The 19,245-nt window shown below is 39.4% G+C and overlaps 3 protein-coding genes and 1 long non-coding RNA gene across 5 annotated transcripts in view; 3 read left to right on the top strand and 1 right to left on the bottom strand.

Annotated features, from left to right (window-relative positions):
* LOC113746994 (uncharacterized) overlaps positions 1–254 on the top strand; it is an 879-nt gene extending 625 nt beyond the window's left edge. The window contains exon 3 of the long non-coding RNA XR_003463274.1: positions 153–254. This is a non-coding gene — a long non-coding RNA (uncharacterized LOC113746994). The remainder of the gene's footprint in view (positions 1–152) is intronic.
* A 5,179-nt stretch (positions 255–5,433) lies between these two features.
* On the top strand, positions 5,434–7,892 carry atp6v0e1 (ATPase H+ transporting V0 subunit e1). 2 transcript variants are annotated; one of them, XM_010737510.3, is made up of 4 exons: positions 5,434–5,568; positions 6,049–6,096; positions 6,842–6,965; positions 7,520–7,892. In XM_010737510.3, the coding sequence occupies exons 1-3, from the start codon at positions 5,465–5,467 to the stop codon at positions 6,933–6,935; spliced, it is 246 nt and encodes an 81-aa protein (XP_010735812.1). In that variant the 5' UTR covers positions 5,434–5,464; the 3' UTR covers positions 6,936–6,965; positions 7,520–7,892. The 2 variants fall into 2 exon arrangements, with proteins under 2 accessions (XP_010735812.1, XP_010735813.1); XM_010737511.3 differs by having other exon boundaries at positions 7,517–7,892.
* Positions 7,893–7,998: 106 nt separating this feature from the next.
* Positions 7,999–11,046, top strand: bnip1a (BCL2 interacting protein 1a). Its single transcript, XM_010737508.3, has 6 exons — positions 7,999–8,308; positions 9,891–9,983; positions 10,119–10,210; positions 10,370–10,474; positions 10,608–10,726; positions 10,850–11,046. Exons 1-6 carry the CDS (start codon positions 8,228–8,230, stop codon positions 11,044–11,046), a joined length of 687 nt encoding a protein of 228 aa, XP_010735810.2. The 5' UTR covers positions 7,999–8,227.
* Positions 11,047–13,869: 2,823 nt separating this feature from the next.
* nkx2.5 (NK2 homeobox 5) lies at positions 13,870–15,860 on the bottom strand. Its single transcript, XM_010737507.3, has 2 exons — positions 15,276–15,860; positions 13,870–14,711 (listed from the first exon to the last, which is right to left on the bottom strand). The coding sequence occupies exons 1-2, from the start codon at positions 15,643–15,645 to the stop codon at positions 14,098–14,100; spliced, it is 984 nt and encodes a 327-aa protein (XP_010735809.3). The 5' UTR covers positions 15,646–15,860; the 3' UTR covers positions 13,870–14,097.
* Between the last annotated feature and the right edge of the window lie 3,385 nt (positions 15,861–19,245).

The raw sequence follows: 19,245 nt of genomic DNA, 5'->3' as shown, positions 1-19,245 counted from the left end.
CTGGTCAAAATGCAGTAAGTGCTGCATCTTTTTACCATTCGTTGCATTCTGAATGGACTTGAACAAGTTCATTGCTTTTCTTTTGTTAGTTATGATGACACATGCTTTTTTATTTGCAACAGTGATTAGACCTTGATGTTATTCCATTGCAGTCTTCTTGTGTGGGTGTCTTTGTCAGGGAGCTGAAGCACCTTCTTGACAGTGTGACGGTGCCTGAAAACAGAAGCAACGTTCTCCATGGACTTATGGCGAACCTGGAGGAAGTGGGCAAACACAAAGAGGTTAGTCAACAAAAATATGACCGTGTCATTTCAGTTGAACTGTTTCCTTGATGCACTATCAGATCAGATTAGTAGTGGCTTATTGAGATGTGACAAAATCCCAAACCTCCCTCTGTTCCTCTTCCAGAATGCCAAGATGCCCGATGATACAGATACGGAGTCAGCAGCCTTTACACCATACATGGATTTCCTTAGGGTACTAAACAATTGCTGTTGTCAATAATTAAACTACTCACGTTGTTTCTTTTCACTGAATTTGTGTCAATGAAAAAAAGATCACTTTAAAGGTAAAAAAGAATGATTTAGCAAAACTTTAACCCAGAAAAGTTTAGCCATCATTTCTGTCAGTTCAAGCTGGTGTCTTGCATGCAGAGCATAGTGGGATGCAAAAGCATATGACATGCCAGCTGTCAGCTTACAGTAACTCTGACACAGAAAAAGAAAACCCATCACAAACATCCACACTATGAGACTTACTAAGGACTAATGGAAATAAAAATAGACAAAAATAAGAAATAATAGCATTCAAATTGTACAAAAAAACACTACATTTTAAATTATGACATTATACCTAATTGTTTTTGTTTGTTTGATAATTAGTTTTGCAGTTTTATATTAAAGGTCCAATGTGTAGGTTTTAGTGGTGATCCAAACCCAACACCTTAACCTCCTTCCTAACAGAAAGGAGAAACTATGGTGGCCAGGAAATGTGCAAAAAAAAAAAAAAAAAATGAGAGGGAGGCCAGGTTTAAACAACACGTACCCACCCACAACACAGTCCAAAGTCAAAGCACATTACTGACAAGCATGTAAAGTATATGTATGCAGCGCCACTGGTTGCCACTGGCTGGTTGGTTTTTTCACTCAAGCAAAATACTATCTGAGTGGATATGTTTTAACTTCACCGGCTTCACCAGTGATTCATGACAAACTGTGTTGATTTTAGCCAACAATAAACTAAACAAAGGTGTATAACTAACTATTGCTTTCTACTAGCCACGAGTAATGCATGGCAAGGGCCAACTCGCTAACCATGCATGCAATCTCCCAGACGACATGTATGAAAGATGGAATTTGGTGGCAGGGTCAGACAGAAATTCATATTTCAAACAGTCAACTCATTTAAGGTACTGTACATGACCCAAAATTGGATCATTGTTATGGGTGTGTTCAGAGCTCACAAACACTGTAGGAACCTCAAGTGCTCTTAAGTATCTTGGAGCAACCAAACTGCGAAAAACTGATGCTTTTATTCATGTATTTGTGCTGGCTGAAGTTTGCCCTCCAAAGAAATTAATGTTTTTACATTTGTGTGCTTCTCTTTGGGTGTGCACACTCAGAATATGAATACAGAGGTGCATGGGCCGTCTGTGCTCTATGGATTAAAGATGTCAAACTGAGCTGCGAAGACGATACCATGCCCAGAAGCATGAGATATTTGCATAGAAATTACATAAGTAATTTAAATTGGGTTCTTGGTTGAGACTGTCAGAACATGGTATACAGTAATGTAATTGCGATTCTCTGAATGAGATACTACTGCTGGGGGTGTTTGACAAAATGAATTTTCATTATTTTTTTTGGGTCAGACATTAAAAATGAGCATCACCCAATAAGCCTGAAACTGATAGGATTGTTTAATGTAATCTTAATTTCTACACAGGAGCCTGCTGTTGCTTGTGTGCTGTTGATCATTTTGTCATCAGAATCAGAAATCAGAAAATACTTTAATAATCCCAGGGGGAAATTTACAAAATGAGCAATGGTGTCACTTTTTCCACAGTCTGAACATTTACAGTGTAGGAGACGAAAATGAAATAAATTACACACATTTCCAGATGTTGACGTGTCTCCAAGCTTTGTTTGCTACTAATCCAAGAAAATGGCCATAATAAAACATAACATTTTACATGCAAACTTATCAGTTTCATCTGTTAAACTGTAATATACGTAAAACAAGTGTTTTTCTACAGAGAAAAAAAAATGCTATTTGGTATCTGTTGCATCGTTTCAACCTTTCATTGTACCTTTCAAAGTAAAGTGCAACACAGTGAGGACAGGTGTTTCGGCTTAACTAGCGACCTTGTTAACCGGTGCCCGTTAAACGATTGAAAACAGGAAGATACGTATCTTTCCCAGTGAATAGCTTTTTGTTTTGTTTTTTATTAACGTTACAATGTGAAAAACCCAGTCAGGAGCCAGATGACTTCGGGAGATTATGCATTCCGGGAGTGGTCTATATCTCCCATAGTGAAACACCGAGCGAAGTTAGAAAAAGAACGTCGGGTTACTTAACGTAATCCCTGGTTCTTTGATAACAGAGTGAGGTGTTTCACCAACAAATCCCTCCTTGCATATATGAGGGAAGAAACCGATAAGAATGGCCCGGACGGGGCGGTCGACGGTGGTATATAGAGGGGGCGGGGCCTTCCCTACGCGTCGACCTGTCTGTCGGAGACAGACGTTGTGTCATTGGAGCTTCCGTAATGGTCTCGCCAGAAGCGATTCCCATAGTGAAACACCTCACTCTGTTATCAAAGAACCAGGGATTACGTTAAGTAACCCGACGTTTCCTCAGGGTACTAAACAAATTGCTGTTGTCAAATAAATTAACTACTCACGTTGTTTCTTTTCACTGAATTTGTGTCAATGAAAAAAAAGATCACTTTAAAGGTAAAAAGGAATGATTTAGCGAAACTTAAATATTGAAGATAAAAAATAAAAAGGTGCTGGGAAGAATGGGAGGTGTTTGACCCAGGAGTATAAAGCAGGCAGAAAGGGTAAGAGAGATCTGAAGGGAAACTGTCTCTTTTTTTTTCTGTAAAACTGAATCAAGACAAGGGCCAAACATGCAGGGTCAGTGTGTCTTTGAGGCCACCTAACGGAGAAAAATAACAATTGTGTCTGTAGGGAAATGGAGCTGGAGGGACATAAAGTCCATGTGAAGGGTTTTTACTCCTTTTCAGGGTTTTCATGAATGAAATAGAGATTTTCATGAAAGACAGGGTTATACCCAGAAAGAAGTTTAGTCATCATTTCTGTCAGTTCAAACTGGCATAGTGGGATGCAAAAGCAATCATGACATGCCAGCTGTCAGCTTACAGTAACTCTGACACAAGAAAAAGAAACCCATCACAAACATCCACACTATGAGACTTACTCAAGGACTAATGGAAATAAATAAATAGACAAAATAAGAAAGAATAGCATTCAAATTGTACAACAATAAACACTACATTTTAAATTATGACATTATACCTAATTGTTTTTGTTTGTTTGATAATTAGTTTTGCAGTTTTAATATTTAAAGGTCCAATGTGTAGGTTTTAGTGGCTGATTGCAACCCCAACACCTTAACCTCCTTCCTAACAGAAAGGAGAAACTATGGTGGCCAGGAAATGTGCAAAAAAAAAAAAATGAGAGAAAAGGCAAGGTTTAAACAAACAGTACCCACCACAACACAGTCCAAAGTCAAAGCTAACATTACTGCAAAGCATGTAAAGTATACGTATGCAGCGCCACTGGTTGCCACTGGCTGGTTGGTCTTCTTCACTAGTAAAATACTATCTGAGTGGATATGTTTTAACTTCACCGGCTAAAAGTGATTCATGACAAACTGTGTTGATTTTAGCCAACAATAAACCAAACAAAGGTGTATAACTAACTATTGCTTTCTACTAGCCACGAGTAATGCATGGCAAGGGCCACCTCGCTAACCATGCATGCAATCTCCACAGACGACAATGTATGAAAGATGGAAATTTGGTGGCAGGGTCAGACAGAAATTCATATTTCAAACAGTTATACTCAATTTAAGGTACTGTACATGACCCAAAATTGGATCATTGTTATGGGTGTGTTCAGAGCTCACAAACACTGTAGGAAACTCAAGTGCTCTTAAGTATCTTGGAGCAACCAAACTGCAGAAAACTGATGTTTTTATTCATGTATTTGTGCTGGCCGAAGTTTGCCCTGCAAAGAAATTAATGTTTTTACATTTGTGCGCTTCTCTTTGAGGTGTGCACACTACAGAATATGAATACAGAGGTGCATGGGCCGTCTGTGCTCTATGGATATAAAGATGTCAAACTGAGCTGCGAAGACGATACCAATGCCCATAAGCATGAGATATTTGCATGGAAATTACAGAAGTTAACTAAAATTGGGTTCTTGGTTGAAGACTGTCAGAACATGGTATACAGTAATGTAATTGCAGATTGTCTGAATGAGATACTGCTGCAGGGCGGTGTTTGACAAATTGAATTTCTCATTTTTTTGGGGGGGTCAGACATTAAAATGAGCATCACCCAATAAGCCTGAAACTGATAAGGATTTGTTTAATGTAATCTTAATTTCTACAACAGGAGCCTGCTGTTGCTTGTGTGCTGTTGATCATTTTGTCATCAGAATCAGAATCAGAAATACTTTAATAATCCCAGGGGAAAATTTTACAAAATGAGCAATAGGTGTCACTTTTTACCACAGTCTGAACATTTACAATTGTAGAAAGACAGAAATGAAATAAATTACACACATTTCCAGATGTTGACGTGTCTCCAAGCTTTGTTTGCTACTAATCCAAGAAAATGGCCATAATAAACATAAACATTTTACATGCAAACTTATCAATTTCATCTGTTAAACTGTAATAATACGTAAAACAAAGTATTTTTCTACAGAGAAAAAAATGCCTATTTGGTCTTTGTTACATCTTTTCAACCTTTCATTGGATATACACTTTCAAAGTAAAGTGCAACACAGTGAGCACAGGTGTTTCGGCGTAACTAGCGACCCTGTTAACCGGTGCCCGTCAAGCGATTGAAAACAGGAAGATACGTATCTTTCCCAGTGAATACCTATTTGTTTTTGTTTTTTTTAACGTTACAATGTAAATAAATCTACCTGATTCGTACTTTTGGTGTCTCGTTTGGCAGCTACGTATCCTGGTCGCCGTCGTAACTGACTGAGGGTCACCAGTTAACAGGGTCGCTCGTTTAACCGAAACATCGGTGGCGCACTAACTTTAGTTCCTCCTCCCTCCCTCCCTCCCTCCGGGTCGTGGTCATGTGATTATTTGCTGACTTTTCTCTCGTCGTGTGAGCTCCTGCTCCTGTCAGCTGGACAAGCACTGAAGTTTATCAAGTTAAAAGTTTATTTTTTTGATATATATATTTGGTCCAACCATGGCGGCGATGAGTTTTGTGATCTCCATCTCTGTTATGACGCTGTTTTGGGGCATTGTTGGAGGAGTGGTGCCTTGGTTCATCCCCAAAGGACCAAACAGAGGGTAAGTTTGTTAGCTTCACTTTAGCTTCCAACTAACTAACGTAAGTTTTTAAATGATGTTTTTCAGTGACCTTTACTTGGTACAAGTGTATTTAAATGGTATAAAGTCGCTTTTAAGTGCTTTTTAAGGAAGTTTGTAGGCGTTACTTGGACGTTACTCGCTTGTAAGTAAAGGTTATGGTAGCTGAAGCTAATTTGAGTTAAAGGAAACTTCTACTTACTTTTTAAACATCTCACTACTATAACAATATACTGTCTTTGTCCTTTATATTTAGACACCAAACTCAAGACTTAAGTGCACTCACCATCTCTGGAAAATGTGCCTAAAGCAACTTCCTTTATTGCATTGTTTGTCACTCGCATCACGAGATCAAGCTCTGTACTGTACATGAAAGGCCTGTGATGTAATTAAAAAAAAAACATGTGTTAATTATTAAGTTTTTACACTTTTAAATACATTGATTTATTCCTGTTCCCACAGTGTGATCGTCACAATGCTGGTGCTAACTGCAGTTTGCTGCTACCTGTTGTAAGTATTAATATAACTGCAAATACACCTTTTTATGTTGTGGCAGTGTGTGTGCGCTTTAAAACTTATTATACATAATGTTATGTGCACACGTTCAGTCTAAATAATGCAGAAGAAGATGATGGTAAGAATGACATCCATAATTCATTGAGAGAAAATTGGCATCTGCTTTTACATTTAATAAATTATTCAAGTAATTTATCAAGCTATTTGTCAAGCATAATATTCTTGTATCGTCTAATATGCTTTTCTTTGTTTTATGTGATAATAAACTGAATATCTTTTGGGTTTTTAAACTGTCAACAAAATGTTTAAACATCGATAATGATGATGATTTTAAATTGCAGCAGTAATAATAAGCCTTGATCATAAGCCTTATGAATAATTAAACGCGTGTGAGTACATCATTTTCACTTTTGTTATAGCTGAGACTGTGAAGATTGATTGATTGATTGATTGATTGATTTGATTGATTTGTGCCTGTTTCTCCTCATTTACTACTATCACAATAAAAACAAAGCTTGTTTTTGGGAGTTCGTGCTGTTATGTGTACAGTATTTCTGTGTTAGGATTAATTATTTACATTCACAGTTGAGTGCAAGTGTCCACATAGTGTCGTGTTACATGTCAGAGACCTCTAGTGTTGAAGTTAAGTGAAGTTATTTCCCTTAGTGTGATGATAGTGGAGTAATCCGAACAGTAATTTTGTACTGACGTTTGAATTAATATATTTTCTGTCCATCAGCTGGTTGATAGCGATTCTGGCCCAGCTGAATCCACTTTTTGGGCCCTCTTTGTCCACTGATGTCATCTGGTACCTGAACTATCACTGGTCTTAATTTAACCTTCAAGGACTCTCGACCCTGCAGGTAAACTTCATCCTCTGAAAAAGGTATTTGTAGTAGCCTAATTTTGACGTGTGCTATAGGTAGTGTGTGTGTGTGCGCGTGTGTGTGTGTGTGGTAAGTTGAGTCAATGTTGCTGTTGCTATGTCACCTGCACACCTGACCCCATAGGAAGGTAATCACAGTAGTCACGTATAGCCTATAGAGGTAAACAGCTGGAAAGACACAGTTTTTCAATCGCATGCGTGTGTCTGTGTGGGTTTCTAGTAGTTTTGTCTTGTTTACAAGCTTTTTTTTTTCATCATTCATTCATTCATTCAATAGACGTTTTTTAATCTACGTAGAAATAAAAATGCATATTTCATGGAGGACCTGATTATTATTCTTTATTTTATTTATTTATTTTTGCACCATAACACATTGGAAATGTCTTCAAGCTCCCCCAAGTGGCTTTTTTTTTGCCACTACAGTATTGGACATGCATATAACCTGCTTGCTTACTTTTATGCAACACATTGACACTATACTTATATGTAGCCTAATGATATTGTGTTTTGACATTTGATTTCTCTCAGCAGGAGAGGACCTGACACTGCTGTATGCCAACGCATGTTTACTACTACTCACTCCATCAGATTGAGCAGAGATCATTCCTTCCCCGTGTAATTATGAAGTCATGCCAGCACTGGTGCCTTGTACAAAACAAAAGATTCCCAAAGGACCTCGAAGAGATCTCACTGAATGTGCTTTACTTAAATCAAAGCAACCGTCACTTGGTGGTGTTTGGTTTATATATGATGTATATTGTGGTTATTGCTGTTGTTAATATGAACGAAGTTGCCTTTAAATAGCTGATGTGTGCTGTGTTTGTTTGGTGATTCCTTGTGTGCCTTGTAATAGTGATAGATGTAGATCCATTTAATAGTTAATAATAAACTAACAATCAGCTCAGTTGTTCCATATCTTTTGTATTTTGTTTTGACTCATTTATGAGCTACTTTTCCTCGTAAACAATGGTATTGTAGCTATTTACTTTACCATTAAGTCCCTGCACACTAAAGAATATAAATGTGTATAATTTATGTTAATTTTGGTTGAAAGTTTCAGTTTTTACTTAACACTATATAACATTTCATTATTTTATACAGTAAAAAAGATGCCTAATTATTAATTATTTATCATTTTTACTTAATGCCATGTTTTATTGCATGGTCAAAGTCGAAGGTCGAAGCTGGAAATAAAAAGCTTCCCACTCGCCGTAGCTCGGGCCTGACTACGTTGGCAACATGGCGTCCTCAGAGGTCCACGTCCGAATATGCGAACAAGAAATACTCAAATATGACTTGGAGATAAAAGCTCTGATCCAGGTGCGAATATTCATTTGGTAAGATTACTGAGTGCCAGCTGACGACACGCTGTTCTCCGGGCTTGTCACTGACGGGAGTCGTGTCGTTGTCTGATAGTGTTTCCAGCTGCACCAGCCGGTGTAACGTTACCGACGGCTACAGCCGCTGTTTCGGTTAAACGAGCGACCGTGTTAACTGGCGCCCCGGTCAGACGAACTCGTCTGTGGTTGCCGTAGTTACAACGGCGGTTGGAATCAGGAAGCTGTCCCCGTGAATGCCTTTTTTTAAATTAATTAATTTATTTGTTTGTTTGTTTGTTTGTTTGTTTGTTTTATTAACTTTACAATGTCGAAACAAAAACTGCGTGATTCGTCTGATTAGCTTGGAAGTTACCTATTATTATCTTCCCGTTTCAACAGTTGTAACGACGACAACCAACCTTCACGGTCGCTCGTTAAACCGAAACACCGCTCTCTCTCTCAACATGCCGCTACCAGTGAAGTGAAAGTGAATGTCTAATCTCTGTCACGGTTAAAAAAAATAAAAATCCTCGTAAGTAACGACAAATTACGGTAATTTAATCTAGAGAGGAAATTAAAACTAAATAAAATTTTATTTACCCTTTTTAATCCATTTTTCTTTATTTGCTTAGTTTATTTTAAAAGACAGACATACAGATCCCTGAAGGGAAATTCTGGTGTTACAGCTGAAGGTACATGTATTACAACACAAACAGGCATGATATAGTAAAGTTCAATTGGCTTCAGTATTAATACAATTAAAGGAAGAACATATAGTTCTATCTGTGTAAAAAATAAATAATTATACAAAATAAATGTGCAATATAATTCAGACAATGAGTCAGCGCATGTTTTCCATTACATGTCCATGTCTAATATATGACATGAGTCATTATAAAGTGATATTGCAGTGGGCAGGAATGACTTCCCTGTAAGCGGTTATTTTTTTACAGTGGAGTCTCTGACTGAATATTCTCCAGGTCACATAGAGGGATGTGAACTGTTGTCCAGTACGTTGAGTTGAGGAGTGTCGTTCTCTTGATAAACCGCTCCAGAGCAGTCCTCAGCACAGAGGCAGCCTTCTCAATCATTTCCTAACTTTATAACTGATTGACTTAACTTAGTACTAAAGTTAATCCATTATCCTATTGCAGAAAATTAGATGCGGCGGTATTTTGATGATTAATTAATGGATGAAGTCATTTTTAAGCTTAATTCTAAAGATTTCTGCTCCTTTCTTTGTTTTTATGCAACCTAACATTCAGTACCTGATCATCAGAAAATACAAGGGATTTATAGACCTATTTGTCAGGATATTCTGACATTTTGTGGATGATAAATGAAGAATGTTTGACAGATTGTTCGCAGATGAAGGGAGTCATTGCATTGCCTAGTGCGGCTTTGTTTTTAGCACATCATTCCCACTTGACATAATCGTGCACCTCGTACTCACAGCGAGCTCCAGTGGTAGTTCATCCTGCGAGAACAGCTGAAAACTGACTGAGCCACATGTTGAGGCCACTAACTTTACAGTGATACAGGAGGTGTGTGTCATCTCATCCATGTTTTGATGTCTTTACCAGGATATTACTGAGTGCACAGGCCCTCAGAGCGAGCTGACAGAGCTGAACGCAAATGTGAAAAAGAGTTTCCACAATCTCAGACTGCGGATTCAGGTGAGAAACGCTACTTGCGACTATCTCTGCAAACGTGACAGAACCTCGTTATAGGCTGCGTATCAACCACTTGCCCTTGGCTCCGTGATAATAGGTGGCTCAGAAAATATGTGTGCCATTTTGTTTCTTTGACAGGATTTAGAGCAGATGGCTATGGAGCAGGACAAAGAGTCGGACAAGCAAGCTATGATTAGTCAGGTCGAAGGACACAAAAAACAGATGCTGAGGTAATTTCCTTAGACGTAAATATTCTACCATTCCCTGACTATTATAAATGTGAACTGTGGTGTGTTTGTTTCACATTTCTGTGTTGGTTATGCGGCCTAACTCGTGAGAGAAGATGAACATCGCCTGCTGTCAACATCTTTTTATTGTTTTGTTTACAGTAACCAAACAGTTTGGAGGAAAGCCAACCTGGCCAGCAAACTGTCCATAGACAATATGGAAAAGCAGGCACTTCTTAATGGAGCAGATAGTGCTGTGAGGCAGAGGTGAGCTGACAATGTCTTCTACTTGTTATATAAATGAGAGGCAAACAACAAGCTAAATCTTTTTAGTCCTTTAATAGGATACAATTTACCGGCAGTAGGACATATATATCTGTTGTATCGCTCTTGTTCTCAGGAAGATGACCAAAGAGGGACTGGCTCAGACATCCAGTGACATTACAGAGAATCTTATGAGCATCAGCCGGATGATGGCGCAGCAGGTTCAGCAGAGCGAGGAGACCATGACGTCACTAGGTTAGAGAGAGTGTGTTAATTGTAATATTTTTTTTTTATACCATGGGTATATGCCGCATACTTGAATTGTCCACTTAGTTTTGTTGACCTTGTGTTGAAACCCGTCTCCTCTTCTGTTTGAAGCAACCTCCTCAAGGACAATCCAAGAGACCAACGACGAGTTTAAGACCATGACGGGGACCATTCAGCTCGGGAGGAAACTCATCACCAAGTACAACCGCAGAGAGCTCACCGATAAACTGCTCATCTTCCTGGCAGTCGCCCTCTTCCTCGCCACAGTTCTCTACATCCTTAAGAAGAGACTGTTCCCCTTCCTGTAGACCAGGTACCTTCTGGGGAACTCTCCCGTTTCCACATACAGTACTTTCCACGGTCAGCGCAAATGATTTAAACAACTCTGAATGCCGCGTGTCATGTTACACACACACACACACACACACACACTGCTCGGTGGAATGTGGGCTGCTCACTCTGTTGAGTGTGAAATATTGTCCACAGAGGGGAAGATACAACTACACACCTGTATATCCATGCAGTGTCGGTGGCACAAAACGTGTCAGGCAACCATCTTAAGTTAGTTAGTCGTGACAGTAATGCTGTGCATTGCATTGACGTATTTTAATCTTTTCTACATTCCTGTAGAAGATGATATGGTTTTTGTTTTCATGTTTCTCACACACACACACACATGCAGTGAAGTGAAAAAAAAAACAGTTCTCAGACATCTAAAATAGTGTAATAAAATAATGTATTATGGGTATGACACACATGGGTTTATAGAGATAGAAAACGCCAAAGGAAAATAATAATATAAAAAATCTGATAATCACAAAACAAGTGCACTTTTCATGCCAGTTCTACAAACTTTTTATTGGCATGCATGTCATTAAAACAGTTTTATGCGAGTATACAATATTTATAATTACTATGATTTAATAGTAGCATTAAATGTCACAGTATTAAGGACACATATCATGGGAACAGTATTATGACATAAATGAGATTTCCTCACTAGCTGGTGTTTGAACCATGACCTGCTATCATTAAGTCACTGTGCCAACGGTGTACACGCATTGTGTGTAATTGTTATTTATAACAATGTACTGTTTAATTTCTGAAAGGTTTAATTTATTACAGCATTATAATGATTTAATGTTTTTTTCTGGGAACACGATATTGAAATGGCTTTTAACACCCATCTGTTTTTGTCTCACCTGCTGGATACCGTGCTTCAGTTTAGATATACGTGCACTCTGTCTCGGTTGCTTTATTCAGTCAGCATGCAAACCAAAAGACGAAGAGAAACATTTCTCAAATAAAGAGTGCGCACACTTCCCTTACCATCTCTGCCTGTGTTAGCTCGGCTCTGGTCAGCAGCGGAGCAGAAAAAGTTCAGAAAAACAGTGGCAGCGATCACACTGGCAGAGATAGAGCAGCATGCATCCCTGCCTTTCTTCAGATAAGACCCGGAAAAGCAGATTATTCCGACCCGTTTCCCTCTCCCTTTTCCAGTGTGGGTGGAGGGCGATGGGGGATATTTTTAGGTTTGTGTGGCGCTGTTATCTGACGTTGCCTTTTCAACACCTCAAAGGAGAGGGTGGCCAGAGGAGCTACATGACCTTGCTACCCCTTTCTGCAACTGCCTGGCATTGCCATTTTGTTTAATATATGTAAATGTTTGTCAGTATTGATTATGAATAAATACAAAGTCTTAACGTTTGACATGTTTCTCATATATATGTGTGTGTGTGGGGAGGGGGTGTGTATTGTTTAAAACAAGACAGAAGACAACAGTGTGTGTGGAGAGACCTGAGAGATGCCTAAGCATCTCTTACTCATGTAAAGTGGTGGCAGTTGCGCAGAGCCAGTTCCTAGCCTGTTCGTATAACTGCACACTTAGACAAGAGCTCTGGCTCTCTGTCAAGCAAATTGGACTATTCTTGCATTTAGCACCGCGATAGTGTCAATCAAGTGTTTGGATTCGTATCCGAACAAGTGGCCTCGGGTCTCAGCGGACTGATGGCGTAAACACAGGAACCAGACAAAGTCTCTCCAACGCTGCATTCGTGTGTTAACTTCTTCAGCTGAAGTTTAGTTATATATCTAAAGCATGTTCATCAGGAATCCGGTTAGACTTTATCAATCCTCAAATGAAACACAGTAGTTGACTTGATAGTTTCAAAAAGGGAGTTTTTAATAATCAAATATACTGTCCAAAAATATATATGCATATCTTGGATCAGGTAACATCTTGAATTTGTCCTCGTATTTACAGTGTATATATTGTCATCGTTCAAGGATGGCTTTTGACAAACTATAGAACATGGTTGCACACAGAATAAAATGAAATCAAAGAATATCAAAGCAAAGTTTGTACTTCCACATAATTAAAAGTTTAAATCAGGGGAAAGATTTTAAATACCTGTAAAACAGGTCAAGGTCACAGCTCACAGCAGTCCACGTCCCAGCAACTTTAACCAAGTGTGTGTCGTGTACATGTGGCTGACAGCAGGTTGTAAAATGTGTAAACTTGTAGCAACCTTTTAACCTTGTTTAAGCATATTGAAGGAAGCTTCCTAATAGCCACTTGAACAATTTAACCAGACACAAACCATATGAGGGTTGTACAAATGTTCAGGTCCTTTATGTTGATCTACTGTGTAACCAGTTGAACTATTATGTGACCCTGAAGCAGGGATTATATATTATCATAATTATAGTTTACTATTACATGCTGTCGACTTAATATCTGTCAAATATTGTTGTTTTTCTGATTCATTTTTAATGTATGGATTGAGTCAGGGCCAATTATTACATTAAACAACTTTAAATAATTTGAATTAAATGATTGCATGTCAGAAATATTAAGAAATAATAATAATAGTAATAATTATAGCCTGTATAGAATATTGATTTCCCATGGCCTAAATTGTTGCAGTCAGGTTTGTACTTTTTCATAGTCGGCCACTGTAAAAAATATTTAGCAATCCATCCCGAGACATAGTGTAAAAAATGTAAATTAAATTATAAAATAAAAACTGAGATTTAAAGTAACAGTTAATGGATGTGTTTTGCCCTCTTTTTTTTTATTTTATTATTTTTCATTACACGTCTGTGCGCTAACTTTTTTATTTTATTATTTTTCATTACACGTCTGTGCGCTAACGTCCCGAGAATAAATAAAAAAATGTAGACTATTAGACAAAAACTGGTGCGTAAAGCAAAAAACGACAAACTACTAAAAGTCAGTTATTAAATATAAGAGAAGTTACACAAACTCCGCAAAGTCTTGACACGTTTAAAAATTCATGCAGTCAGAAAACAACTCCGCTAAACTGAAAAGGTAACACGAGTATATGATTTTTTTTTCTTTACCATGTCCTAATGCCATGTAACGAAGACACCCCATTACTGGAGGAAAACGTGCTCTGGACATTATTCAGGTCCCCTACCCCAAAGTTCATGTAATTCCCGCTGTTGGAGGATCCTTGCATAGTTTGCATTGTGGCTGCAGGATAATTACAGGCATAGTTTGTGTTGCAGCCGGGGCTGGTGTAGTTACTGAAAGCTGGATAGTTGTTATAAGAGAAATGGTTGATGTGCCCCATGCTGTAGGGGGGGTTGTAGGTGGCTGTGTCTGCCGCCAGGCAAGGCTTCCCATCCCGCACTAGCACCGGCACCGACACCCTCCTGGGCGGCGGCAGGGACACCATCTCCAGGCTCTGGTCCTGCCTCTGCCGCTTGCACTTGTACCTCCTGTTCTGGAACCAGATCTTCACCTGGGTCGGGGTGAGTTTGAGCACGCCGGCCAGGTGGTCTCTCTCCGGGGCGGACAGGTACCTCTGCTGCTTGAAGCGACGCTCCAGCTCGTACACCTGCGCCTGGGAGAAGAGGACGCGCGGCTTCCTGCGTCTCCGTGGCTTTGGTCGGTCCGGGTCTTCGGTTTTTATGTCCTCCACAGGCTCGGTTGGAGGACTGAACTCCTCTGATTACAGACAGAAAAAAAGGATTTAAAACACACACACACATATTTAGCTATATATTTGACTTCTTAACACAGGGCTAGATGTTTTTTATGTATATGACAGCCTAATAATAATAATAACAATTCTAGAAATCATCATGCATTATCTTCTATAACATGGTTATTTGCTTGCATCTTCTGCCTGGGTTGATGGTTTATTTACCCGCCTATGGTGCATTCACTGTAGGCCTTGGACAACATATAATTTGGACATGTTTACAAGTGACACGTTGTTGAATAACTTAATTTAAACGGTATCATATTTGATAATGCAACTTTTTTTTGTCATGTTTTTACACTTCATAAATCTTTAAAAAGTCTAGCAGGCCTACAGAAAAAATGCTGACCATCAACTCAACTTTTAGATTTGTTTTAATTATTTTCTTTTCAATCCAAATCCTGACTGAATTTGTTTTGCATGTTGCTTCAGTGTATTTTTCTCTTGCGTTTTGCACAGAGCAGACATCATGAGTCTGCAGGCCTCATTTTGCACAGGGCCTACAAAACAGAATTTCGTCCTCTCACCTTTTCTACGTTTCCCCTCAAACGCGTCGGATTTCCCATCCCTAACTAAATCCATCTCCATGAGTGATTTCCCATAAAAGGCAGTAGCAAAGCTGAGTGCATTGCCCCTGCCGGCTCTGGAGTCGTGGGGGTCTTCTCCAAACAGCGAGGCGGCGGACGACATGTCCCGGAGAGGCTCCTGCTTCAGGCGGGCCAGCATGCAAGATGAGGAGGAGGAGGAGGAAGAAGAGGGGGAGGAGGAGGTCGGCACCGTGCAGCAGTCCACACGAGAAGAGACGTCCAGAGAAGACACCATAACGTCATGACTCTGCTCCAGGTTTAATATATCCTTTACAGAGAAGGGAGTGGACGTGCTGGGGCTGGGAAACATTGCCAAGAACTCCAAAAGTAACCAATTAACCTGTCATATGGAGGCAACGAAAAAGACGTGAACAAACTCTCTCTCCTTCCTGGTAATATTTACTGGATTTAAGTATTAGTTTGGTATAGCAGACTGATCTTGAGTGAAGTGTGCATTTTGAATGTCAACTCTTGTCTCCAAACTTTTTTTTGCTTGGCCTCCCTCTCCTCCCGGTGACGCAGGGTAGGAAGGGAGGGAAGGAGGGTAAGAGGGAGCCAGTGGGACCCTCTGTGTGGAGCCACTGGTACTCCCATTTCATGACGTAAAGTGATGTCTAGGGTTGATGTTGCTCTTAGGCCTGTATGTGTGTTTAATCACTACACACATACACAACCATCCCAGAGCTCATTGTCTGAGAAATGTCTTTCCAAAGCACCAAAGAAATATATTTGTAGATAATTTTCTAGATCCACATGTCTTGGTTCAGGGTGGTATTTATTCATAAAGTTCATAAATTAAGTCAAACTAAACAAATAACTTGCTAAATTGTTTTTTTTTAATTTAATGCAGTTGGTCATTACGCACAATGCAAACGCGTTTACTAGATAATTCTTCAAGCGCCGCGTTTGGACGGATGTTTACACATATCTTCAAGTAGCTACCGAGAGAAATAATTTGTCTAACTTTGTGTAAATCAAAAAAAATGTGTATATGTGGGCCAAACTTGTATTATTTAGGTTATAGAGGGGGATTAACAGAGATGAATGTGTCAGATAAGCCCAGTCTTGCGCGTGCACATGTTTTTGGGGGTGTCAGCCCCGTGTCCTCCATCCGACGGGAAACGGAGCAGACATGAGCTGCAGACAACAGGTTGGGTCCCTGAACGCGGAACCTGAAACCAGGAGCGACACACTCTGCTGTCTGCCCCCCCACCCCTACCCCAAGAGATTCTGGAGCCACTGTCTGCGTTATCAGGACGTGATAACAGATGACAACAAACCTGCACACACACTCACACACACACACATACTCTCCCACCCACGCTGCAGGCCACGTTATCCTAAAGATGTGTCATATGTGACACCTAAGTTTTAATCAATGAAACAGGCACATTTACGCGTATTTAAGATTTTATTATTCAATTCCATCTGCTTAAAGTTCACTCCTTTCACCTCAGGTGCGCACTCTTTAACACAAATACACGAAATGGTGTAAATTACGCACACAATCAGTTATTTCTAGGTTAATAATAACAAAGTGCAAATCATTTCACCGGACAGCAGTAAAAACCGAGACAACTGCGCATAATGACGCACACCCCTCATGTGTTTCCCCCCAGTTCGGTTGGCACTAAACCTGCTATTAATGCCTGTGGAGACGGTCACAGGAGACAGACAGTATTATCGTTTGTTTTATCTTCAGCGTTTAGCACAGCCACGGGGTAAATGGGTCCCCCTGTCTCCGACCTAGGGATGGTGTTTATAGTTTTAAAGACTATTTGTGCGCCTCGCGAGCTGATGAATGGTCGTAAAATCTTTCTCAGGCGCAGTGAGAGTCAACACTGGCCCGTCTCTTGCTGTAATAATTGGCGAAATAAAGTAAACGCGGGTGAGGTTGGATGGGGAGGGAGTGGAGGGGCAGAAGACATGAGAAAATGTTTTCATCATGATTGATTCTCACTAGCCAGGCGAGGTTTGAGTGTAATGTTTTATTCCCACTCTGTTTTTGCAAAAAAAGAAAAAAGAAATTCAAAATTCAAAACGATTTAACCTGCGAGATGATGAATCGTCCACCAAATTACGCACGTCTTCAGTTCTAGCAGATAGTAAACTGTAAATTGAACATGACAGGTCTGGCATGTGTTTCATATCCCTAATGCTTCGTCCTGCAGCAGCCCTGCGGTCCCCTTTGACCCGTCTTTCTGCAGCACATCTCCAACTCAGATAAAGCTTCAGATAAGGCTGCTTAAAAACTTCCGCTGCACGAACGCGTGGGTATTTTGAGGGTTGCGTGTTGGAGCCTCTCGTGTGCGCACTATGCTTGTGCGTGTGCATGTGACCCAAATTAAAATTTTTGTCTCCTGCCTAAACGTTCCTGGTGGCGCAAAGCGCAGCTTAAAAAAAAAAGTAGAGCTGCTATTCTCTGACCTGGAGGCCTATTTGGTGATTTAGATCCATTACCTGTTTTAGCGAGGAGACTCATTATGATACAAGAGGACCCATTAGGATAGTAATCCGGTTAAAAATGACATAGCAAACATTTTACACTTTCTCCACAAAAGCTGTTTAGTCTCGTCATGTTCTGCATGTCAGTGCGCGCTGCAGTGGTCGATAAAAGGCCAACAAAATCACAGCTCCTGCTCTCAGGACTTTGTATTTATAGTGGCTTGTTATACCCACATATACTATTATATGTGATTATGTCATTTTAAATGGCAAGGTAACTAACTTCATGTCAGAAGTGAGTAAAAAAATCCAACATTTCCCTTAAAATGTTGGGTTTTTTTTTTAAATAAATGAAAATAAAGAAATGTTAAAATAAAGATAAACATAAAATAAAGTGTCTCAAATGTTTAACTATCATACATTAGTAGACTACATGTATGTACTATCAAACTATAAAAACTAAAACATTAAAAGCATTAGAAACAGAAGCCTGACATATGTGTGATTAACTATTTGTAATCCACCTATATAAATATTTAACTGCATCTGTGCACACATACACCAACCGGCCACTTCATTCAGGTACACTCATACACTCCAGTGTGACCCAACACAACAACTCTGACATAAATTCTTAACTTTTACAAAGCTCATAATGTTTCAGTTTTTGTTGACAAAGTCAGAGAGAGAGAGAGAGAGAGAGGAGTCAAAATTCTTACTTTATGTTTATTATTGAGGTCTTAGTGGGTGCTGTTGTTGCACATGAGTGCATTTTGTAATATTGTGGCCCTCTCATGTATGTATACCTCTCAATATATTGCAGTCTAATTTAACACGAGTAGTAAACATAATAGTTAAATGAATATTTCTCTGACAGCATCAACAAAAACTGAAACGTTATAAGCTTCATGAAAGTAGAATTGATGGCGTTATGAAATGCTGTATTGGATCACATCGGTTTGTACAGCACAAGTGTAGCTAATGAAGTGGCCGGTTGGTTTACATTTCTACATATAAACACCAACGCACATAAATGTTCACACGCAGACATACAAATGCAAAAATATGTTCATGAATAAGGCAATAAGACCCATTAGAATGAAGTGAAATTAAGGGAAAAACATTTTACTTCACCAATTTAGAAAGAGAAAGTGAACTGCCCTGATCGTGTTCGCTCCTCCAAAGTCTAAATGCTTGAAAAGAAGAAGCTCATTTCTGATGCCTTTAATCTGGAACCCAGGACAGCCAGAAGAGCCTGTTTGAGGATCTTACAACACACCGCGGGTTCATCCAGAGTTACAAGACCTGTGATGTTGAAATCCGTAAAAACCTCATTAGCAACCAGTGTGTTGTTTTGGATACATCAAGAGTCATGAGACAATAATCTAGATATGAGAAATCTGTAAAAGTAATCTAGCCAACATTAGAAAGTTTTAATAGATGGTGGACAATATGATCGTATTGT

Source organism: Larimichthys crocea, chromosome I (genome assembly GCF_000972845.2).
Source record: "Larimichthys crocea isolate SSNF chromosome I, L_crocea_2.0, whole genome shotgun sequence".
Taxonomy (NCBI): domain Eukaryota; kingdom Metazoa; phylum Chordata; class Actinopteri; family Sciaenidae; genus Larimichthys; species Larimichthys crocea.
This window is presented reverse-complemented; position numbering and strand designations above follow the sequence as displayed.